Raw genomic sequence first — 24,194 nt, forward strand, 5'->3', positions numbered from 1 at the left:
AAAGAATTAAATATTCCTGGTAAAGAATCTTTGACTCTATCAATCCCATGTACAAAATGGCTTTTATGCACAAAGTACATCCCACATATTCTTGGTTAGGCTTTCTCTGGATAAAAGCCTTTTGACAGCATACACGCTTCATAATAGAAAACTATTTTTTTGCTAAGCTCTTTTTTTAGGTATCTGAGGTTTTGACATATGACAAAACTAGAATTAATGTAAGATTTCAAAATTAAATTAAGAGGCTCTAATATAATATGCATATTTTAAAACAAAGAAAAACCTATTTCACATATACATTTTTAAGTTCTTAAAAGGCACACTAGCTTTTGGGCTTTACTGACAGACTAACTTGTAGTTATTTTAAGTACGTTCTGTGGATTCAGTGTGGTCACTGCTTCAATTTCCTCTTCCCTAAATTGCATAAGTTTGATTAAACTGAAAATAAGGGATAGAAGAGAAACATTTAATTATAAAAAAAGGTATAAGCGGCTGTGGCTGGGTGGCTCTGTGGTTGGAGTACTGTCCCAAACACCAAGGGGGGCAGGTTTGATTCCTGGCTGGCGAGTACAGGAGGCGAACAACCGCCATTTCTCTCTCACATCGATGCTTCTCTCTTCTCTCTTTTCTTTTTCTTGCCTCCCCACCTCCCTTCCCTACTTCCCTCCCTCCCTCTCCTTTCCTCTCTTTCTAAAATCAATCAATATATCCTTGGGTAAGGACTAACAAAAAAAGCTATGAATATAGAGCTCCAGCAGTAGAACTTAAATATTATTCCATTAAAAGAGGGAAACATAAAATCCTTACACTCCTAGGGTATAAAAGGAAAACAATTATGTATAAAAGTTATTTAAAATTTAAAAACATTACATTCATTTTGCTATGAAGAATGAGTATTCTAATAGTATTACACTACACTAGAAATAGGTATGAAATGTTAATCAAGGAATAATATTTCAATTCAATTTGTGTTTCACCCATACTCATCTGACTAAAGGGAAATAAACATTTTCTAATCTCAATTTCCCTTCTGCTAAATTTCTTGGTAAGTATAAATTTATAATGTTTCTTAAGTACTTTAAAAACTAAGGATGAAAGGTACATTTTCTTCCAATAAAACCTTCTCCAAGGCCCTAAATCTATCCCACTGAAGTATAGTAAGAGCTGATTGAAAGATGGTAATAATTTCAAACACAAAACAATATAGCTAAAGGAAAATTCTAATAAGCATTCCCAAAATAAACAACTACATACATTATGAAGTAAATTATTGGGTGCAGACTCACTAACACATACTTACTGAGAAATGGTGTTGGTATCGAGGTCAACACAACTCACATCTGGTGGAGGGTCATAGAGATCAAAGTATCTCGAGTCAATTCCTACTATGAATGGACATGGTGCACTCAAGACATCAGCTAAAGCCAGTGGGCAGAGAGGAACATATGGGCATGGCCAGTGGAAAGGGAATATCATCTTGGATAAACAAAAGATAGGAGAATATTTAGCTTTTTGACACTGAAGCATAATTTATCAGCAGGCACATAAAAATGTGTTTTAAATATTTTTACCTAAAGTCTAATGCTTGAAAATCAATTAAGTAATTATAACTCGTGTCAATGTTCAGAAAATTTAGATTGTCAGAAAACTGTACTTGAAAAGTAATTAAATAAAAAAATTGGAAAAAAGATTGTTTTCACAACATGAAAATTCATTACACTCTGAGTTTTAGTTAAGCATTGAAATGGCTTTGAATTGTACGTTTTCACATTAAGAACTGCAATACTCACAGACACTAGTGCTTCTGTCACACTGGTAAGCACCGAAGGCCGTAAGGAATGAATGAGAATCTTGTGTTCTGTTACCGCGAACACCAGCAGCGTCACGGCGTTTTCAGGGCCTAAATTCTGAAGTAGTGTTGAAAACTTGCCACCACTGTCAATCCAAACGAAAATATGTAATTAGGAAAGATCCAATGATCTCATTACCCAAAATAATAGAAAAGAAGTTCAGGCCTAGGATAGGATTTGTATTGTATATTCAACTTTAAATGTGATAGCTGATCGTATGTAGAGAAAATACTGCCTCAGAAACACACTATGAAAACAATGACGTTTTATGAGGTTCTAAAATCGTTCAGTTCTGTATTGTATTCAATATGGAAAATAAAAAGTCATCTGCTTTCTTTTACATAGAAAGATCTACCATATAAATAATGTCCAAATAAAGAATTTAATTTAAAAGAGGAATGCTTTGATTGAAAACAAATCCTTTAATGAAGGTTTTGGCTCATCTTCCACTGGAATAATCAGAAAAATTACATGACTTTCTGGCCCACCTTAAAGTAAAAACACATGTTAAAATTTAGATTAATGAGCAGACAATACTTCATATTGTAATGATAACAGTGATATGCAATCAAGAGCTCCCAAGTGACACACACACACAAAGCAGACTTATAACCCAAACTCAGATGCTCTGTGTGGTAACAAAATACTGGATTGATGAAGTAAATAATCCAGTAAGCCGACCAGTATTTTGTCTATATAATGCTAAATACCTGGCTTCACTGAATTAATGTTTTTAAAAATAAAGCAAAACTAGTAACAAAAGTCTCTTGGAGAAATGAAAACATATGTCAAAAAAACCCAAATCACTTATGCATGTTCATAGCAGCATTATTCATAGTAGCCAAAATGGCCATCGACAGATGAGTGGATAAATAAAATGTAGTATATTCATATACTGAAATATTTGTTGTACATAAACAGAAATGAAGTACTGACACACACTACAACACGGATGAACTTTGGAAACATTATGTTAGATGAAAGAAGCTAAACACAAAAGGCCAAATATTGTACGATTCCATTACATGAAATGTTCAGAATAGGCAAATCTGTAGAGACAGAAAGCAGACTAATTGTTGCCAAGGGTCGAGGGGAAATGTGTCATCTGTGTGTGTAGGGATGGGAAAAATAGGGAAGGTAAACTGCAAAAGCATATAAGGCTTCTTTTTTGAGAGATGGAAGTGTTGTATACTTGATTATAGTGTTAGTTGCATACCTCTGTGAATATACCAGTGAACTGTATAATTTAATTGGGTGAATTGTATAGTATGTGAATTATATACCAATGAAGCCATTAACAAAAAAGGCCCTTGGGTAATTTAGAATCGTTTCTACATAGTCTTAGTATTTCTAGCTTAAACAAAGGTTAAGAAAACACTGGTCACTCTGGGCTGAGACCTAGTGATGAAATAATCTGCAATTCTTACAAAATGAATGTCAAAGATAGCACCCCTAGTATCCCTTAGGTATATGCTACAGAATAGCTTAATGATATTGTAACTATTTCTCTGCTAGAAAACTTATATACAGCTAATTAAACTTTAAGAAATGATACCATAAAAAACATTTAATAATGTCTCTGAAATTTTATGGTGATAAAGTACATCGTTCTATCCCATTGTTTAATATTTATGACCATCTTTTGTGGTTAAATTGAAACTTAATTGCATTTGAATGTTCTTCAGAGGATATTTAAAACTAAAAATAACTTTTCATAATCTACATCCATATGTACCTATGATGTAATAGTACTTGATGATAACAAATGGATACATAAAATACCAAACTGTAAAACTCTTTTTTTAATGCATGTTACTCTAAACACTAAGTAAAAGAAATTTAGATAAGAAACTGTTAAGCCCTGGCTGGTGTAGCTCAGTGGATTGAGCGCGGGCCTGAGAATCAGAGGATCACGGTTCGGTTCCCAGTCAGGGCACATGCCTGGGTTGCAGGCCAGTTCCCTACAGGCCAACTCCCAGCAGGGGACCCACGAAAGGCAACCATACATTGATGTTTCTCTCCCTCTCTCCTTCCTCTCTAAAGATAAATAAATAAATAAAATCTTTAAAAAAAAAGAAACTTCATTAAAAAAAAAGAAACTGTAAAATGAGAAATATTCCATCAACATTTGAAATTTTACCTAGGAAAGAGAAAATATTTGAATGTTACTTTAGCTCACACTAGATTTAGAGAAACAAACAGAAATGAAGTTTCACTTGCCTTAGTGGAAGAGGAGAAGAAACAGGCTGACTGAGAATCAGATTATCATGTGGTGATAACTGGAAGAGATTTAAAATAAAGTATCTGAAATACAAACTTTGAAACACCTCTTTGGTAAAAACACACAGACTAATGATGATGAAGTTTCAATATATTCATTCATTACGTAACCATGTACTAAGATCCTGAAAATTATGTCCTGATCGCCGACCTCTTCTGACTACTAACTCTTCTATTCTACACCCTCTATGCTTCTTCTGTTCCTCAGCGTTTTCCTGATGCCATTTTAACACATATGTAACAAAAGACTAAATTATTCATTTAATAGCATAAAATCAGAGTTAGCAAACCTATGGCCTCCAGGGTGAATCCACAGGCCACCTGTGTTTATGTTAAGTTTAATTGGAACTCATCATTTGCATGTTACCCCTAGCTGCTTTTGTGCAGTAACAGCAGAGCTGAGCAGTGTAAACAGAGATAGTGTGGCCTACAAACACAGAAACATTTACTGTTCGGTCCCCAACAGAAAAAAATTTGCCAACTCCTGCTATAAAACAAATCTTTTATGTGTATTCAAACTGAGTGTGCTATATATATTCTGGCACTAAATACAAAGAAGTAAGGCAGGGATGATATAAAAATATGCAGACTGATTTTGAAACTTATGAAATGATATTTTTCTAGACATTTTATCTGTATCAATATAATAATGCAATTATTTTTTCCACATGTTCAAATTTATGCAGGTTTTCACAAATTTGTAAATATCTGTTTGCAAATGATTTCTAATTTTGAATAATACGCCATTAAGGGATGTGATAAATATACAAAAAAGAGTGATATTACATGAAAATATTGTCATATACAAATCACTTCACAAATGATGATTAAATAAGCAGAAACTTACATTCAAGAGTAAAAGTAGAAAAAATATGAACAAAAGAGGAAAGATACAGTCAACTGGGGAAAGTGATGGAGAAAATAATTTATGTTCATTTTAAAATTGCCCCATCACAAAGATAAGAGCATTCCTTCCTGAAGTACATGAAAACACACAACTTTTACTTCTATATTTTCTCATATACTTAGTTCAGGGAATAAAGGCCAAAGCCACAGAGGAACTTTCAAATACCTAGAACAAATTTAAAGAAAGAAGTTCCTTTTTGTGTGTTCAAAATGTCTACTGCCCCCTCCTTCTTAAACTCTGCAACCCTTTATTTAAGGGAGAAAAATTAGTCATCCAAGAGGCAGTTAATAAGACAATAAGGGCCTAAACTCCAAAATGAAACAGCATCTTGCTCTCTTTTGATCTTATTTGATCCCTGCCCCGCCCCCCCCATTTAAAACTGTTACTCTTATTACATGTTGATAGAGCCAATTTGCGTTCAACAGGGCATTTACATTAAAAAAAAAAATCTTACCTGAACTAAAATTCGTGGTCTCTGAGGAGATGGGAAAGGAACTTTGTGCATAAAATGAGAAATATGCCTTAAAAACAAACAACAAAAAGCCAATTGATTCCAAAGTGAGTGCAATATGCTACAAAGGTCAACACGTCTCCACAAATTCAAGTTAAGTCTAAAGCTCTGCGAACCTGAAATTTCTACATCCTTGCTACTATGAAAACAGGTGAACAAACAACTAAGTATCATTTGTCCCATCAAAGCTGCTTGTCCCTAAATTCAGTTACTTCTCATATTAATTGTTATTCACATTCAACGATCTTTATGTGAAAAAAGAGACTGTTTATTGATTCAATAAAGATTCAACAATCTTTATGTTGAATGTGAACAATTAATATGAGAAGTAACTGAATTTAGGGACAAGCAGCTTTGATGGGGCAAATGATCTTTATGTTAAATGTTTTTGTTATGTTACCTCAAAAGCCATTTTAAGTTTTACCTCTCTCTAAGTAGATAATATACAACATATCAGAGTTGTGGACATTAACAAAGAAGCTAATTTGTACATTTGTAATATATGTTTTAGTCAACTGCTCATATTTGAAAAATGAAACACTATTTGGACTGCTCCAGAAAAATGGAAGAGTTTAACTGTCTCTAAAATGAATATACAGACAGTCTCTTTTTTCACTGAGCTTTTTTTTACTGCACTTTATAGATGTTATGTTTTTTACAAACTAAATGTAAGACCCCCCACCAGTAAAAAGATCACAACTCACTTTACTGCAATACTCGCTTTATTAAAGTGGTCTCAAATGGAACTTGCAATATCTTTGAGGTGTACCTGTACTTTCTATTAATAATAGGTTAAAAATCCTATTGCTGATTTTATGGGGGGTTTTCCCAGAAGAAAATGGATAAAAAGCCAGATTGATGTGTTTTGTTTTGAACACTATGGAAAAGAAAAAAGGCAACAATAGTAAAAAATCTTTTCTTTCTCTCTTTTTTTAAGGAAAAAGTTATTTTATTTCTGCATTAGTTTTAAACATTATTTCAAAATCATTTGGTTTCAGAAGTGGGATAATTTCAAATGGATAATTTCAAATGGATAATTTCAAAATTTATCAATTTTACAAACATGTTTTGACTGCGTGCTATGTATAACACTGCCAGAAATTATGGGGATTATTAAAAAGGCAGGTACTACTACCACTTTACACCGTGAAGGTACTCATAACCTAAGAAAAGAAGATAAGGTGAATGGGTTCCCGAGGACACACATTTGCTTGAATTATCTAAAGTGTTTATAACAGCAGAAAACAAAGTGCGATCCATGAACATCTAAAGATCTCCAAGATCCATTCATGGAGGATCTGCAAGGTCAATAAGATTTCGTTTGCCTTTTCCACTGTTGGTATTTGCACTGATGGTGCAAAACCATTGTGGCTAAAACTGCTGGCATCTCAATATGAATCAAGGCACCAAACTGTACTCGTAGTCATTGTATTCAGTTTCACTTAAGAATGTCTTTGATCGACCAATAAATATTATTAATTTTGTTAAATTTTGACCGTGTACATTTAAAAAATAATCTGTGTGATGAAAGGGGAAGCATGCATAAAGCACTTCTGCTCTGCGTAGCAGTGTGATGGCTGTCCTGAAGAAAAGCACCTGTACCATTAGTCCACAGCAACGTTTGGTCCATGCCGGAAGGTCCTTAATATTTGCCTCTATGAAAAATGTCCAAGAGCATATACTAAATATACCTTATATCATATAAATGATATAAGGTATATTTAGTATATTATGATATAAATAATATAAGATATATTACTAAATATACCTTATATCATTTATTAAAATCATATCACTAGTTAAGTATTTAATGAATGAGCCCTTATGGGCCAATGACAAACTGTCCTTGATATTTGGTCTGGTCAAAAACACCTACACCCATAACATTATTTATGCTTTTGGTTTATAGGATTAATACATTAAAAAACACTACTGAATTTTATTGATCTAATAATTGTGTTGTGGCTATGCTGTTAATAATGACCATTTTCACCTCAACAACCTAGCTGGTAATGTGGCACATGGGACTAGGTGGTTGGGTCAATGTGGACAAAATGTCTCCATGGATGCTTTGGACAGGACCAAATGTCTGCCAATCCCTATGATAAAGTCCACAAGTCCGGGACAAAAAGGAAAATCTACAAGTTTCTGTAAACACTATCCAAATGCCCTCCCTCTTCCACCTACTTACCTGTGTGAGGCCAGGTTCATATACTTCAACCCAAACAACATATCACAACAGATTAAATACAGAAGCACATATGAGAACTTACCTGTGCTCAATTAATCCAGACATTAGATTTGTAAAAATGTAAAATAATGTCATTCTTCTCACTATTTTTTTTTGTTTTGGAAAACAATTATTTTTTCCAAAAAAAGATGTTTACATTAACATATAATAAGTTGTTTTTAAAAATAGTAAATATTTTTAAAGTTTTCAGTTTTAATTTCTATTATAGTAAATATCAACAAATATAACATATAATATAAAAGGTCTTTGGGGGATCCTTGGTTTTTAGAGTATAAAAGGGTCTTGAGACCAAAAGATTTGAGAACTGCTGTATCAGACACTGAGAATATAAAAGTGCCAAGAAAAATTAAAGAGTAGTCCTGTACACCAAATGTTCTTAATTCTATCACTTTCCAATTGTCATTAGAGTCAGGGAATTCTGCCTAAGAATACAAAAGAGCCTAAGTGATACATGGTATAAGTAAGCAATAGTCAGACAATGGAGATAATTTAGATCTCGTTTGCATCAGATCTTACTGCATGAAACATTATTCAGCTTGAATAATTTTAAAGTAAATCACTAAAATTTTAAAAAGAATACAGAATGCACTTACTAATTTTTCCTTTAAATTCATGATAGCTAAACATAGTAAGAAATATTTTTAAAGGTTCATAATAAACCCAAATTATATGTAAAATAAGAATTACAAAACAATTTTTAAAATTCCAATTAGAATCTCCAAATTTCACAAGAACATTAAAAAATGAAACAATTAATTTTGTTAGAGATAAATTTATCTAAAACAACTGTAAAAGTATAACAGAAAAATATTTCTGATTAAAAAAAGCAAATTCTTTTTTCCAAATAACTCCTGACAAACCTAGTTTCCACATAAAATTTACCAGTGTAATTAAATTACCAGTACAAATGTACCACACATAATGGAAAGATCTGCCAAATTTTGAACCAGGAAGGCTTCTAACTTACTTCTCAATTGGAAGGACATGAGGCCCAGAGATGGAATAACGATACAAAAAAGTCAGAAATTTCCTGAATGCATCAAAAAAAGGCCAGTGAGAAAGAAGACAGATGCACTTGCTAGTGTGAACTGTTCTGGAACTGTCAGACTTCCCATCTGCCGATGATGCTAAACCCAAAAGGACTCTCTGTTTTTCTGTGAGATTCTCCTCAGGATATGGTTCATAAAACTGAATAGCAGCACCATAGACCTGGAAACAAAGTAATATGTTTACTAAATATACCTTATATCATTTATTCAAATCATATCACTAGTTAAGTATGTAATGAATGAGCCCTTATGGGCCAGGCCACAATGATCCATTATATGAGTCAGGCAAAATGCCAGGTACCAGGAACATGGTAGTGAACAGACATCATTCTTTGCTTTTTTAAAGTATATTAAAAATTGAAATAAAATTAGAAAACTACATAATTGCTACTCTCGTATCTTTTTATTTTTTTTAAAAATGTGTTTCAATTAAATTGCATTTGTTTTATGAAGAATGAAAGAAATTGTGTCAATATTCTCTATAAGAAAATGATTAAGAACTATTATTAGGTAGACAGTAAGACAATCTTAGACAATGAAATACAAAATCCATCTTCAGGCAATTCACTGAATTTCTCTGTACCTCAGTTTCTCAATCTATAAAATGAAAATGTCAAACTAGATATTTTCCAAGGTCCCTTCCAACTATGATAGTCTATGATTCTGAATAGCATTAAATATTTAATAATGTCTTTTGCATTACTTTCAAAGCTTTAATATCACAGAAAATAAAGCAATGAAGGATCATCATTTGATCAGTAAAAAATCATTGACCACATTTACAAGAAAGCATTCGAGTATATGGAACAGAATAAAAATTCTCTTTTCCTATGTCCCTGGTATAGTTACCAAATGAAAGAGGTATGTATAATAGATTCCGTTTAACCAGTTATTTTTTCCTTCTGTTCCTTGCATTATATAAAACTTAAATAAAAAATGTACACGGAATTTACTGATATAATTTGTTAAAACACATAGTACCTTTTCAGCTGAGGCTCCAGTTAACACAAATGTAGAAAATACAGGGAGAGGATATTTGCTATTTGGAGGCCAACATTCAATTGTTGCACCCATTGGTAAACAAAATAGGGGAACAGATTCTGGAAGTGAGAATGACTCATAATCTTCTTGAGGATATCTACAAATCAGACCTGTGAAAATGACAGTAAATACCAGGTTATCATCTCTTGAATTTTAGTGCTCATAATTTGAATGATGCTGAAATACTTTAACACATATCAAAGTTCAAAACATTACATATACAGGGTGATGCAAATGTAAATTCATAGTTATGAGTATGTCAAACAGACATTATTCTTGTATTATTTTCCATAAGAACAACTATAAACCTACTTTTGCCCTACCCTGTATGTTCACCAAATAACTGAATGGCTCAGAAGGATTCATACAGATTTTAATCCTCCAACATTATAACTATTGATATTAACTGCTTAATATTTATCAAGCTTCATCCAGAAAGGCCAAGAAAAGCATGCAGAAAAGATTATCTTAAAGAAATATAGATAAATACACACATACCCCAAAATTCAGTTTGTGGTCACACTATTTTAAAGTATATGAATATACTATTTTTAAATATGTATCTGCATATATCCACTTCATCAGCTCTCAATAACTTTCCCTCAGGGGTTTTTATACATTAAAATAAATATTCCATAGGATTACATACGTAACTTCTAGCACAAATACAAGAAATATACTTATAAAAATAGAAGATTAATCTATTTGCCTTTACAGTACTTTCAGAATAGTATCAACTCAATCCCAGCTTCTAAACAACCCCAAATTATATGAAGATAAAGTTTCAAGTGGCCTATGCTTTCATGTTGAATGACTGGTCTACAAAGTGGTCCAGGAATCTTCTATTGGACACATCCTCCAGCAGAGTCTTGTACTGGATCTTGTGGGACTAGAAACAGAATATAGCTGCCCTGAACTTGAACAGTAAAATTCAAGTGGAAACCATCACTAGATATGACCATAAAAACAAAATGATAACTAGGAATACCTGTGGTTGGTCTGCCACTAATATCTAAGTGATATGGGACAAATCATGTATCTATAAGACTGGTTTTCTCATCTACAAGTTAGATGAACTAGATATACTAAAGTACAAGGCAGTTCTAAATTCTCTAATCATATGCTGGCTAGCCAGTAGATCCCATGAGGGTCTACAGGTAATTGTCCACTACTCTTTCAAGTCATGAGGCAAAAGTACAGGCTTTAAGTAGTTCAGAAATAGTGATGGATTATAGATCCTGAAAAATCAAAGGTAGAACAGAAAGGTAAAAGTCTAGGACACCAATTTTAAAACTGTATTAGTTAAAAGGCTGAATCTGCTCTCTTGCAAATAAGATCAGTATGTTTAATATTTTGAGGTTTCTGGCAATTGAAATTCTCAGCTATGTATTATAAAATCACAAATTAGTTTATAATATTTTAGATTATTATGAAACAATTATACATGAACTACAGATTTCACTAAATTTGATAATAAATATTAAAGAAACATTTATTTAACTGGAAAATACTTTCCCACATTTTCTACTGATTTATAAACTTAAAGAGAACTAACTTCTACTTATTAGTTATTTATTTAAACCAAATGTTTTTAAAAACCCTTCTTTCTAATATTTATCTTCCATTAAGCACCCAATAAATTTATGGATGAAAACAGAATTAAAAAATATGGGCTGCAGTCCCAGTCCTGACACTAATGCACTGTAACATGAGTTTTGTTTATTTTCTTTAGTATTATTGGTCCCCATAATACATTTACATATTAAGTATCCCATGAAAAATTATACTTACCAGCTTTGTAAGATATAGTGTTAGTCTTTGCCACCGATTTTTTATAACATAGGTATACTGCTGATCCCCACTGAATTAAAAAAAGAAAATATTATTTTTAAAAGGTAGCAACTTAATAAAATGAAATCTTTCTGATCTTTCTGTTATGTATTATCTAAGATATAGAAGATTACTCTCTGTTAGCTATTTTTCAGTTGGTTATTTTGGGAGTATTTTATTGGAGTTACTGCCCACTTTTCTTTCAGAAGTAAAAATTAACTTATTTTTTCCTTGTAACAGCAATAACATAAAAATTTGTCCCTTTAAAACCAAATTAATAACAAACTATAGAAATGATCCCTGAAAGTATAGTCTTATTATATGAAATGTTAAAGAGACTTAATTGAAGAAAAAGAAGAGAATCAAAAACTATGAAAAGTAAAATGACAACAATCTCACAACTATCAACAACTGAACCTAAAAAACAAAAACAAACTAAGCAAACAATTAGAACAGGAACAGAATCACAGAAATGGAGAACACGTGGAGCGTTATCAGTGGGGAGGTGGAGGGGGGAGAATAGGGAAGAAGGTACAGGGACTAAGAAGCATAATGGGTAGGTACAAAATAGACAGGGAGAGGTTAAGAATAGTACAGGAAATGGAAAAGCCAAAGAACTTGTATGTACAACCCATGGACATGAACTGAGAGGGGGAATGCGGGAGGAAGGAGTACAGGGTGGACAGAGCTAAAGGGGATAAAAGACATGGGATGACTGTAATAGCATAATCAATAAAATATACTTAAAAAAACTATGCCACAACAATTTAGACTTTATTCTAAATCCAAAATTTGGAAAGAAAGGATAAACCAGAAAATATCTACTAATGTGTGTTTACCTTCCTTTTGATTCCATAACCCCTTTCAGATATTGCCAGATTTTTCAACAGCTCTTTATATAAAAATTCAAGAGTAGTAATTTGCCATATCTATTTCCTTGTATCTCATTTTCTCCTTAATCTGCTCCAAAAGAGGTTTTAATTTCACCATTCCTTAAAAGAACACCTTTAAAGATGCCAAATCTAATAGTTGATTCCATCTTCATTTTATTCAGCCTCTCAGCAGATTTTGATAGCACCAATGACTCCCTTCCTGAAACATTTTCTTTTCCTGGCTTTGAGGCACCATACCCTCCTGGCCCCTCCCCACCACATCTCTGGCTACCTCTCAGTCTCCTCGTTAGCATCCACTCTCTCTTCCTGATCATTAAATGTGATCTCTTCTTTGCTTTACTGTCTCTAAATGATCTCAGACATTTAGTTCTATGGTTTTAAATAACTGCTACTCCCAAACAACTCAATGTTCTAGTCCCAACTGAAACCGAGATGAAGAGGACTGGGTAAAGCAGATTTGGGGGTAAAGAAAAGGACTTCAGTTTTAGACATGTTAAGTTTGAAACATCTATTAGACTCGCAAGTGAAGAGTCAAATGCAGCTAAGGCAAGAGATCTAAAATGGAGATGTCACCACTTGACATTAGGTGGTGATAGATATATGCACATAGCACATGTCCTTACCTCCTTTCAGTATCAACTCAAATGTCACTTTATTATTTCATCACCTTAAATGAAATAACAAGCCTTCCTCTACTCTTCCCAGTCCTCCTTATCACCTCTATCTCGCTTTTCTTCCCTGCACAGACTGACCACCTTTGGCATATTGTGTATTTTCTTATTTATTACCTGCCTCTCAGCACTAAAATATAAGTTCCAAGACGGCAAGGGCTTTGCTTTGTTCAATACTATATCTGTAGCACTTAAAACAGTGCCTTTTATGTAAAAACGATTTAAAAATATGTGCTGCATGAGACAGGACACATAAACCAGTACATAAGAACAGATCCATACCACTGAAGACAAATATATAGAGAAAATAACCTTCCTTTAAGAAATACTTTTTAAATATTAGAGACTACTACAACAAATACCCACTTACCACCAAGATTTAACAAATGTTAACAATTTACCATATTGGCCTCAGTTATTTTAATTTATAGAAAACCAAAAAGTTACAGGTTTAGCTAAAGCCTTATCTTCCACTCCTTTCTGGTCTCTGGAGTTAACCACTAAATCTAAAGCCAGTGCATATCACTTACATGCATTTAAAATATTTCTACTATACAAATATACACACCTATAAGTATGCATTATTGTTTTGTGCATTTTAAATTTTACATAAATGAGAGCAAAGGGGAAAAGTTGGGACAACTGCAATAGAATAACAATAAAAATTTGTTAAAATATAAATAAATAAATTTTACATAAATGATGATATGCTGAATATACACTTTTATGGTTTATTTTTTATTCATCTATATGTTCTTGAGAATCAGTGAAGTTAATCTAATTTCTTGATCTAAACTACTGGATAGTATTCCATTAATGAGTGAATGTTTATTTTGCCCATTCCCCCTACTAATGGACACTTAGGTTGTTTCCTTTTTTCTTTTTGCCATTATAAACAATGATTCAATAAACTGGCTCCTCATCTAGAAACTTTTCTTGCTTTCTTAAATATTTTTTCTGTGTCTCCAGGAGATCAATTGTTAAATCATCCTTAGGACAGTTCATTGTTGTGTTAGAATTTTATTTTTGTAAATGTTTTAGTATTTTTGTATCAAAAGAGTGGATATGTAAAAGTCAAGTACATAGATAATATGAGTGTAGATCAAACTGAACTTTTAGTTTATTGGGTGATTTCAAAAATTATAAATAAATAAAGGGCTCTCTATTGAAAAGTCCCAAGTATAGTTCCCAATAAGCCAAATTTTGTGAAGGTAAAAAACCTTCAATGATAACCTTTGTGATGATAAAAAGGAAACTATATGACCATTTGGATATGGAGGAAACCAAAAGGATTATTTTAAAATGAAAAACAGATGTCCAGAGATATAGTAAAAATTATGGGGCTCTGGAGAAAATTAGCCATCACATCAAAACTACAAGAGGATTTTCTAAATATTTTTCACATACAAGGTTCAGCCACACACACAAAAAAGTAGGAGGAGACATGTTTTAAAAATACTTTAAATGTTTAACTTATAAACTATCCATATTATGATTTGCCATGACAAAAACACACCTTCAGATGCTTTTTTTATTCAGGAATTAGGTATATGATTTAATTATTTGCTTTGTTAATAACTCTACTTTTCTAAATAAACTTGCTAAAGAAGGTAAAGGGATTAGCCAAAGAACATATATGCATAACCCATAGACACAAGTAACAGTGTGGTGATGGCCAGATGGAAGAGGGGGTGGGGACTGGGTGAAGGTGGGCAAATGGGGAGAATGGGGACATCTGTGATAGTGTGAACAACAAAAATAAAGTTAATAAATACTGGCATTTTTGAAGGGCTGCAAAACAAGAGGCATTACATAGAGTGTGATGTTAATTCTTCCAATCCATGAACATAGTACATGCTTCCACTAGTTTTTATCTTCCTCTATTTCTTCAATGTCCTCTAGTTTTCTGAGTGCAGGTCTTTTTACTTCCTTGGTTAAGTTTATTCCTAGGTACTTTATTTTTTTTGTTGCAGTGGTAAATGAGATTGTTTTAATTTCTGGATATTATTTTTGTATCCTGCTACTTTGCTAAATTCACTTTTGAAATCTAACAGTTTTTTTGTGGAGTCTTTAGGGCTTTCTATGAATAATAGCATGTCATCTGCAAATGATGACAATTTTAATTCCTCCTTTCCAATCTGGATGCCTTTTATTTCTTCTTGTCTGATTGCTGTGGCTAGGTCTTCCAGTACTATGTTGAAAAAGATTGGTGAAAGTGGACATCCTTGTCTTTTTCCTGATCTTAGGAGAAACACTTTTAGTTTTTGCCCATTGAGTATGTTGGCTGTAGGGTCATTTGCATAGAGTATGAAGAAAATAGTCTCAATAATTCAAAAACTGAGGAGTCTCAAATTTGCCAAAAGTTAGCTGTATCCTCAACTATAAATATTTATATTTTTGTATCACATGATCATTCTTTTTTCTTCCAGCTCTAAAATAATATGATTCTATTAAAAATCAATCAAATCCAAATTATTTAATGCTAATGGTTCAAAGTTTAAAAACGAATAATTCTTGAAACTTTTTCTGTATATAAGCTTAATGGGCAGTGGAGAGCTAGAAGAGGTTCTTTTGAGGCCAAAGCTATAAGCCTGGCACAAAAATCACCTAGGAACTGGAGAAAAAATTCAACACATATTTCTTCCTGTCCATTAGATTGGTTTTCTTTTCCTCCTGATTTAGAAATCCAGTAGACAGATACATTTAGAAGTCATTCATACACGGCTTATATTGGGATCATCAAGGGTGTGAGTTTAGCTGGTAAAGATAAAGCTAGCCTGCAGACTAACTAACCCTTGGGGCGTTCCATTGTGTAGAGGTTAGGGAGATGGGAAGGAATCAGCAAGGGCAGAAAAGGAAAGAGTGGTGAGGTAGCAGGAAAAACAGTACGTAGAAAAAGAATACATCTTCTCTTCTTGCAATTGTTTCAAGAAAGAAGAAGTGGTCATCTATGTCAAAACTCACTGAAAATAAGATGAAGAACTGATCATTTGATTCAACATGAGCAATCTTGGTAGAATGGTGGAGACAAAAGTCTAACTGAAAAGTCAAAGTGAGGAAGGGGACAGAACACAGTTAACTCTTTTGAGAAATTTTATTATAAAGAAGAACAACAAAATGGGGCTATAGATGGAGGAGAAGAAAGGGGTCAAATTCTGTAAACATGGGAGAAACACGGTGGGCATGTTGGAGAAAATAATCCAATAGAGAGAAAAATGGATGATTCAAAAAAGTAAGAAAGAAGAATTGCTGAAGCTGTGTACTCAAATAGCTGAGTAGTGTATGGGATCTAGTGCACAAATGGAGGGAGGGGTTAACCCTGGCTAGTGCACTACTTTTTCAGTAAGGAGGAAATTCTTAAAAAATTAAAATAAAAACGCTTTTTGTATAAAGTACAACAAAAGAACTTTCCTAAACATAAAATATCCAACATCTTTAAAAACATATTTTTACTTCAGTAATTATGCTATGCTGTTTTCCAAACAAAGATTTTAGGTTATGGTCATTTTCGTCAGTGGCTAATTTTATCAGCACCAGAGTCACTTACCATACTGTTATTGAGATTCTTGTCGACTTTGCAGAATGTGTGTGGTGGACCTTCTCCTTTACTTGGTATAATAATACATATGTCTGTGACAGCCAAGGTATTCTGAGTCATGTTTTCAGAAGCTCTTCGGTAAGTGATATAAATCTTCTGTGATGAGGTACTGCCGCTAATATTTGCAGGGCGTCCATAGGGAGTACTCTGAATAATTTCACAGCCCTGTTTCAATCTTTCTTTCCAGTCATACAAAACTCTATAAAATAAATAAAGTAAATTAATACATAAACACAAAGCACCCTGAGATATGGAAGGTAATATTATCAGGTATCATGAATGGATCCTTAAATGTAGCAGAGATTCCAATCTTACTGCAAGTTTGAACTGCACAGTCCCATGTAAAATTAAAAGATAACTGTTTTTTCTATCTAAAATTTAAGTAATGTAGGAAAAATCCGGATTAAACGTTGTGTTTGTTGACATAAACCACAGGATATCAACAATTTAGGGCAAAGGTACTTGCTTTAGAATTCCCTTTAATGGATTTATTTATTTTGTCTCTAAAACCAAGCATCCTCTTGATAAAAAGCAATTTTGTATTGTAGCCAAAATCACAATTTTAAAAAGGCTCCTTAACCAGAAGGTACAGGACCTGCTCGTACAATTTTACTTCCAATACCTCCCCCTCAGGTTTAGGAGATAAGTTTAGGCTTTCAAAAAAGAAAATAAACTCAAAATTATGGGTGAACGACATAGGTTTGTTTTTCCCCCTTCTTCTTTATTATGGTAAAATCATAGGCTTTTCATAAGGGCAGTCCAGGCATCCATCCTCAAGTCTCCTAAATACTATACTTAAAGTTCTTGGGGACACAAAGAAAATGTCATGTTTGAATAACAGTTTATTCTTTCACAGATTTCACCGATTTGACTTTAAACTAAGTCCTTTGCATCATTCAAAAATAATTGAAGGTCTACTATATTAAATGTTTTTGCTATAGAAACTGTTCTAACAGGCAATGTCCCCAACATCCCCAGTATTCCTTTTTGTAAAATCATATTGTACAAAGAAAATTTAGTGCCAGAAATTGGTCAAATTATTTTTTTTCTAAACCTTAGCTATGAGGATATGTTTATTGATTTTGGAGGAGAGGAAGGGGGAGAGAAAGAGAGAAACATTGATCAGTTAGTTGCCTCTCCTACACATCCTGAGTACCCAGCTGCAACTTAGGCATGTGCCCTGACCAGAAATCGAACCAGTGACATTTTGCTTTGTAGGATGATGTCCAAGCAACTGAACCAAATCGGTCAGGGTAATTTAATATAATATTTAATTTCCCTTTTTGTCCTGTCAACAAAGACATTTTTTCAGTATTTTATTTTGAATATTTAGAGCAAATTAAATGTTTAATCATAGCAACTATGTTTATCCTATTGTTAGCTTAATTGCTTATTCTTGCTCCTCCTTTTGATTTTTTTGTGTTGTTTTTTAATCTGAAAAAAGGCACTGTAACAGACAGAAATTAGACACATCTGAATTCAAATTCCCACCACGTGTTACCGACCATTGCATCTTAGGCAGTTACTTAATCTTTGAGCCTTATACTACTCAGCTTTAAAATTTTAAAAATATAACTCATAGGATCTTGAGAAAATTAGATGAGAGTGTAAGTCAGATCTCCAATAAGTGCCTGTTACACAGATGTTCAATTAAAAATAAGAAAATAAAAACACAACAGAAAAACAAACCACTGTTTATTCAAATTCTTAAAAGATGTAGAATATAAACATGTGATACATAAGATACCTATTTTCTTTAATCAGATATTGTGCTGTTGTAGATATTTTGCATTACTATTTTTTATTTTTAAAGATTTTATTTATTTATTTTTAGAGCGAGGGGAAGGGAGGGAGAAAGAGAGCGAGAGAAACACCAATGCATGGTTGCCTCTCATGTGCCCTATACTGGGGACCTGGTCTGCAACCCAGGCACATGCTCTGAATGGGAATCGAACCAGCGACACTTTGGTTTGCAGGCCTGCGCTCAATCCACCGAGCTATGCCAGCCAGGGCTATTTTTTAATTTTTATATTGTTAGATAACATTTCTTGTCCAAATTGTAAGCTTTTAAGTCTACAAAATAAATATACAGAAATCAATTGTATTTTTATACACCAGCTATCAGAAAGAGAAACTAAGAAAACAATCCCATTTACAACTGCATAAAAATAATACCTAGGAATAAGTTTAATCAAGGATGTAAAACACCTGTACTCAAAAAATTATAAGACACTGAAGAAAGAAACTGAAGAAGATATGAATAAATGGAAGCATATACTGTGTTCATGGACAGGAAGAATTAACATCATTAAAATGTACATGCCTCCCAAGGCAATCTATGGATTCAACACAATTCCTATCAAAATACCAAAGGTGTATTTCACAGAACTAGAACAGATTTTCCAAAAATGTATATAGAACTACAAAAGACCCCAAATAGCCCCTGCAATGCCGAGAAAGAACAAAGTTGGAGGTACCACACTACCTGATATGAAACTATACTACAAGGCTAAAGTAATCAAAACAGCATAGTATTGGCATAAAAACATATAGATCAACGAAACACAACAGAGAGCCCAGAAATAACACCATACTTATATGGTCAATTAATATCTGACAAAGGAGTCAAGAACATACAATGGGGTAAGGATAGTCTTTTTAATAAATGATGTTGGCAATATTGGACAGATACATGCAAAAAAAAAATGACCACTTTTTTATAGCATATACAAGAATAAACTCGAAATGGATTAAAGACTTAAATTTAAGACTTGAAACCATAGAAGTCCTACAAGAAAATATAAGCAGTAAAATCTCAGAGAGGTTTTTTAAAATCTCTAAAATCTTAGAGAGGCCAATAGACATGTGATAAGATGCTCAACGTCATGAATCATCAGAGAAATAAAAATTAAAACCACAACAGGACATCACCTCACACCTATCAGAATGGCTGTCATCAACAAATTTCAAGAAACAAGTGTTACCATCAACATGAAGAAAAGGAAACCCTCGTGCACTACTGGTTGGGAATGCAGACTGGTGCAGTCACTGTGAACAACAGTCTGGAGGTTGACCCAAATATTAAACATAGGAGAGCCTTATGAACCAGTGATACTACTTCTGCCCATGAGTAGACGAATGGATGAAAAAGCTGTGGTACTTATATACAAATGAATATTACCCAGCCTTAAAAAAGAATGAAATCTTACCCATTTACAACAGAATGGATGGACCTAGAGGTTTTATATTAAGTGAAATAAGTCAGCCAAAGAAAGACAAATACCATATGATTTCATGTGTGTGTGGAATTTAAAGAACAATGTAAATACAAACAAACAAAATAGAGACTCATATATACAGAAACCGACTGATGGTTGCCAGAGTGGAGGAGGGGTTGAGGGACCGGGTGAAAAAGGTCAAGGGATTGAGAAGTACAGGTTGGCATTTACAAAGTATTCATGAGGACGTAAAGTACAGCACAGGAAATATAATAAATATCATTGTGATAACTATGTATGGTGCCACATGGTTACTGGAAATATCCAGGGGACCACCTTGTAAAGTATATGATTGTGTAACCACTCTACTGACACCTGAAACTAATACAAAATAAACTAAATGTTAACTATAATTGAAAAAAATAAAAGATAATAAAAACAAATAAACTGCAAGATTTTGAAGGCAAGAATAATATAATCCTCACAATTACAAATACGTAAGGAGAGCTATCAGAGTGGTCAGTTTAGTCATTCTAGTTCAAGTCCTTTCCTATCAGAGAATCCTTCTTATGCTTGAAAAATTCCTCATATTTACTATAGGGAACTCCAACACTCAAATGAGAGTCTGTGATGTTGCCTTCATTTAATCCACAAGCTAAAATTCTGATGATAGTCAGTGGTCACAAGAACGACTTACCTAATCTTTTGAAGACAAGTTCTAACAGCCGGCTTACTTTCCCAAGCCATTGACTAAATACGTAAACTTTGTATGAAGCAACAGAGCAGCTGTTCTGCAATCAGCTTAAAACTATTGCAATTAATTCATGACTTAACAGAAGAAAGACTGATTTTTAATGTAACTTTTTGATATCAGCCATTACATGACAGAATTTTAAAAGCAGAATATTCATCTTGTCTTCCCTAAGGTGTTAGTAAACATGACTACATATCCTCTTTCAGAGTTAACATGTTAGGAGATGGGACTTTTATAGCCCCTCTGGTGACATCAGTAGGGTTGTCAATATGTTTCTTATTTTTAACCAAAATATTGTAAGTTAAGCTAATATTCATTTCTTATCAAATCTTCGTCTATTTTGAAGGCACTCCCAGCCTTCCTTTGTTTTTTCCTTTCAGTTTTCCCATGAGAATCTTAGTTTTCTACCTTTAAAATTTTTCCTCTTTCATAAAAAAATTATGTAGTTTTACATTTATATAATCCTCTTTTACATATATGTAAAATACACATATATTTCTCTTTAAAAGAACCCCAATTTACAAAAATTGACAAGCAGATACTAAGATACATATGAAAATTGAAGAGACCCAGAATAGCCAAAACAATCTTGAAAAAGAACAATGTTGGAATACTTCCATTTCAACGTAAATACTGACTACAAATCCACAGTTTCAAAACTGTGTAGAACTGGCATAAGGATGGACACGTAGACAAATGGGAGAGAACTGAGAGGGTCCAGAAATAAACCCATAAGTCTATGGGCAATTATTTTTTTAAATGGGGGAAGAATATTCTCTTCAGCAAACAGTGCTGGGACAACTGGATGGCCGTATTCAAAAGAGTTAAGATTGGGGGCCTCCCGTCAAGATGGAGGTGCAGGTAAACACAGCTCACCTCCCAGTACAACCACGTCAAAATTACAACTAAACTATAAAACAACCATCACTTGGAACCAACAGAAATCAAGCTGAATGGAAGTCTGACAACTACGGAATTAAAGAAACCACATCCATCCAGACTGGTAGGACAGGCAGAGAAGAGGACACATGGAACAGGCTGGTCCACTATACCCATGGGTGGTGGATAAAAATTTGGGAGGAATAGTTCGGAAATGAGGGGTCCCAGCCCCACGCAAGCCCCCCAGCCTGGGGCTCCAGTGCCAGAAAGATAAGCCCCCGTAACTTGGCTATAAAAAACCAGCAGGATTTGGGTTGGTAAAAGGGACTACCGGATTCCCAAGAAGTGCCTCTTAAAGGGGCTACACAGGGACTTACTCAAACCCATTCCCTCTGAGCTCCAAACCTGGAGTGGTGGCTTGAAAGGCACCAGTGGCAAATGGGGAGGAACTGAGGTGTCTGGAATCGAGACAGGAGCTGAGGACAGCCTCTTTCCAGATAGAAAGGTGGGCAGAGGACACTGTTCCTTTTTTGAGTCCTACCCCCACAGAGGCACAGAGGCACAGAGCCAGCAGGTGGGGCGCCATATCTGAGACTCCATCAACCTGGCTCATATGGTTTCTGCCTTGGTTCTGCCCTGGAATCCCTAAGGCTCCGTACTCCTCTCCCCCATGGCCCAACCAAGCTGTTAACAGTGGCTTTTACATACGAATGGCTGGTCTCAGCTCAGGCTTCACATCTTACTAAAGCTTATCAGATAAATAACAAAGAACCTCAGTGAGCCCCCAGCCCCTGTACCTCCCACTAAGTAGCCCCAGGCTCAGCACTAGCAACAACTAGCTGGGATCTCAGTTTGGTTCACCGGGGAACCTCCAAGCCAAGCACAAGTAGCAGTCATCTGCAGACTGCTTTACAGCTCAGGCAGAGAGGCCCTGAGCAGAACCCAAGGGGTGGCTGACCTTGGCCTGCACCATACTGGAAAACCCAGGACCTGTGCACCCAGTGGATAGCTACTGACCACATCAGAGCACTACTACCCTGCACCTGCACAGCTGATCCTCCATGGAGGAAGGAGTTTGGTGGGCAGTGGTCACAGCCAATCCTTGCAGCTGACTGGCCTGGGTAAATCCCTCCCAGTGACCTGCCAACAGTCTTCAAGGCTCAGCTACAAGAGGAGGGTGTACTTAGCCCACATGGAGGGTGTACCTCAAGTACCCAGCTTGGGTGAAAGAAGAGGCTGTGTCACTGGACCCTACAGAACTACTAGTACATTAGGCCACACTACCAAGACAGGGAGTCATAGCATCTCTACCTAATACACAGGAGGCTGCCAAAACGAGGAGACAAAGACACATGGCCCAAATGAGAGAACAAACAGAAACTCCAGAAAAAGAGCTAAATGAAATGGAGATGAGTAATTTATCAGATTCAGAGTTCAAAACACTGGTTGTAAGGATGCTCAAGGAACTTAGTGAGGACCCCAATGGAATAAAATAGACCCAGGCAGAAATGAAGGATGTACTAACAAAAATAAAGAACAATTTACAGGGAAGAAACAGTAGAGTGGATGAGGCCAAGAATCAAAGCACTGATATGGAACATAAGGAAACAAAAAACAACCAATAAGAACAACAAGAAGAAAGAATTCCCCAACAATGAGGATAATGTAAGAAGTCTGTGGGACTACTTCAAATGTACCAACATTCACATCATAGGGGTGCCAGAAGGAGAAGAGAAAGTAAGAAATTGGAACTCTATTTGAAAAAATAATGAAAGAAACCTTCCCTAATTTGGTGAAGGGAATAGACATGCAAGTCCAGGAGGCACAGAGAATCCCAAACAAGATGGATGCAAGGAGGCCCACTCCAAGAGACATTATAATTAAAATGCCAAAGGTTAAAGATAAGGAGAGAATCTTAAAATCAGCAAGAGAAAACACATTAGTTACCTAGGGGAGTTCCCCTAAGACTGTCAGCTGATTTCTCAAAAGAAACTTTGCAGGCTAGAAGGGACTGCTGGCAAGAAATATTCAAAGTCATGAAGAACAGGGACCTACAGTGAAGATTGCTCTACCCAGCAAAGCCATCATTTAGAATTGAAGGGCTTCCGAGAAATGAAAAAGTAAAGGAGTTCATCATCTCTAAACCATTATTATATGAAATGTTAAAAGGACTTATTTAAGAAAAAGAAGATTAAAACTATGAACAATAAAATGACAATAAACACATACCTATCAACAACTGAATCTAAAAACAAACTAAGCAAAGAAGAAGAACAGAGACAAAATCATGAATATGGACTGTGTTTTGATAGTTGTCAGATGGTGGGAGAGTGTGGGGGAGAACGGGTGAAGAGGTGAGGGAATGAAGAATCGTAAGTAGGTAGTTGCAGAATAGCCATCAGGATGTAAAGTACAGTATAGGAAATGGAGTAGCCAAAGAACTTATACACATGACCCATGGA

General features: G+C 34.5%; 1 protein-coding gene and 1 pseudogene across 8 annotated transcripts in view; both read right to left on the reverse strand.

The window, feature by feature from the left end:
- The window catches only part of DENND4A (DENN domain containing 4A), a 106,543-nt gene that overhangs the window by 49,817 nt on the left and 32,532 nt on the right, over nucleotides 1-24,194 (reverse strand). For all 8 annotated transcript variants that reach the window (XM_037054159.1, XM_037054165.1, XM_037054164.1 and 5 more), the window contains exons 5-12: nucleotides 16,831-17,080; nucleotides 11,681-11,750; nucleotides 9,830-9,999; nucleotides 8,767-9,008; nucleotides 5,492-5,558; nucleotides 4,071-4,129; nucleotides 1,791-1,935; nucleotides 1,301-1,476 (exon numbers count right to left, since the gene is read on the reverse strand). In XM_037054159.1, the coding sequence (XP_036910054.1) occupies nucleotides 1,301-1,476; nucleotides 1,791-1,935; nucleotides 4,071-4,129; nucleotides 5,492-5,558; nucleotides 8,767-9,008; nucleotides 9,830-9,999; nucleotides 11,681-11,750; nucleotides 16,831-17,080 (1,179 nt within the window). The remainder of the gene's footprint in view (nucleotides 1-1,300; nucleotides 1,477-1,790; nucleotides 1,936-4,070; nucleotides 4,130-5,491; nucleotides 5,559-8,766; nucleotides 9,009-9,829; nucleotides 10,000-11,680; nucleotides 11,751-16,830; nucleotides 17,081-24,194) is intronic.
- Nucleotides 11,968-12,035, reverse strand: LOC118992683 (uncharacterized; annotated as a pseudogene).

Source organism: Sturnira hondurensis, unplaced genomic scaffold (genome assembly GCF_014824575.4).
Source record: "Sturnira hondurensis isolate 20B ecotype Veracruz unplaced genomic scaffold, ASM1482457v3 Scaffold0008196, whole genome shotgun sequence".
In the NCBI taxonomy this organism is placed as follows: domain Eukaryota; kingdom Metazoa; phylum Chordata; class Mammalia; order Chiroptera; family Phyllostomidae; genus Sturnira; species Sturnira hondurensis.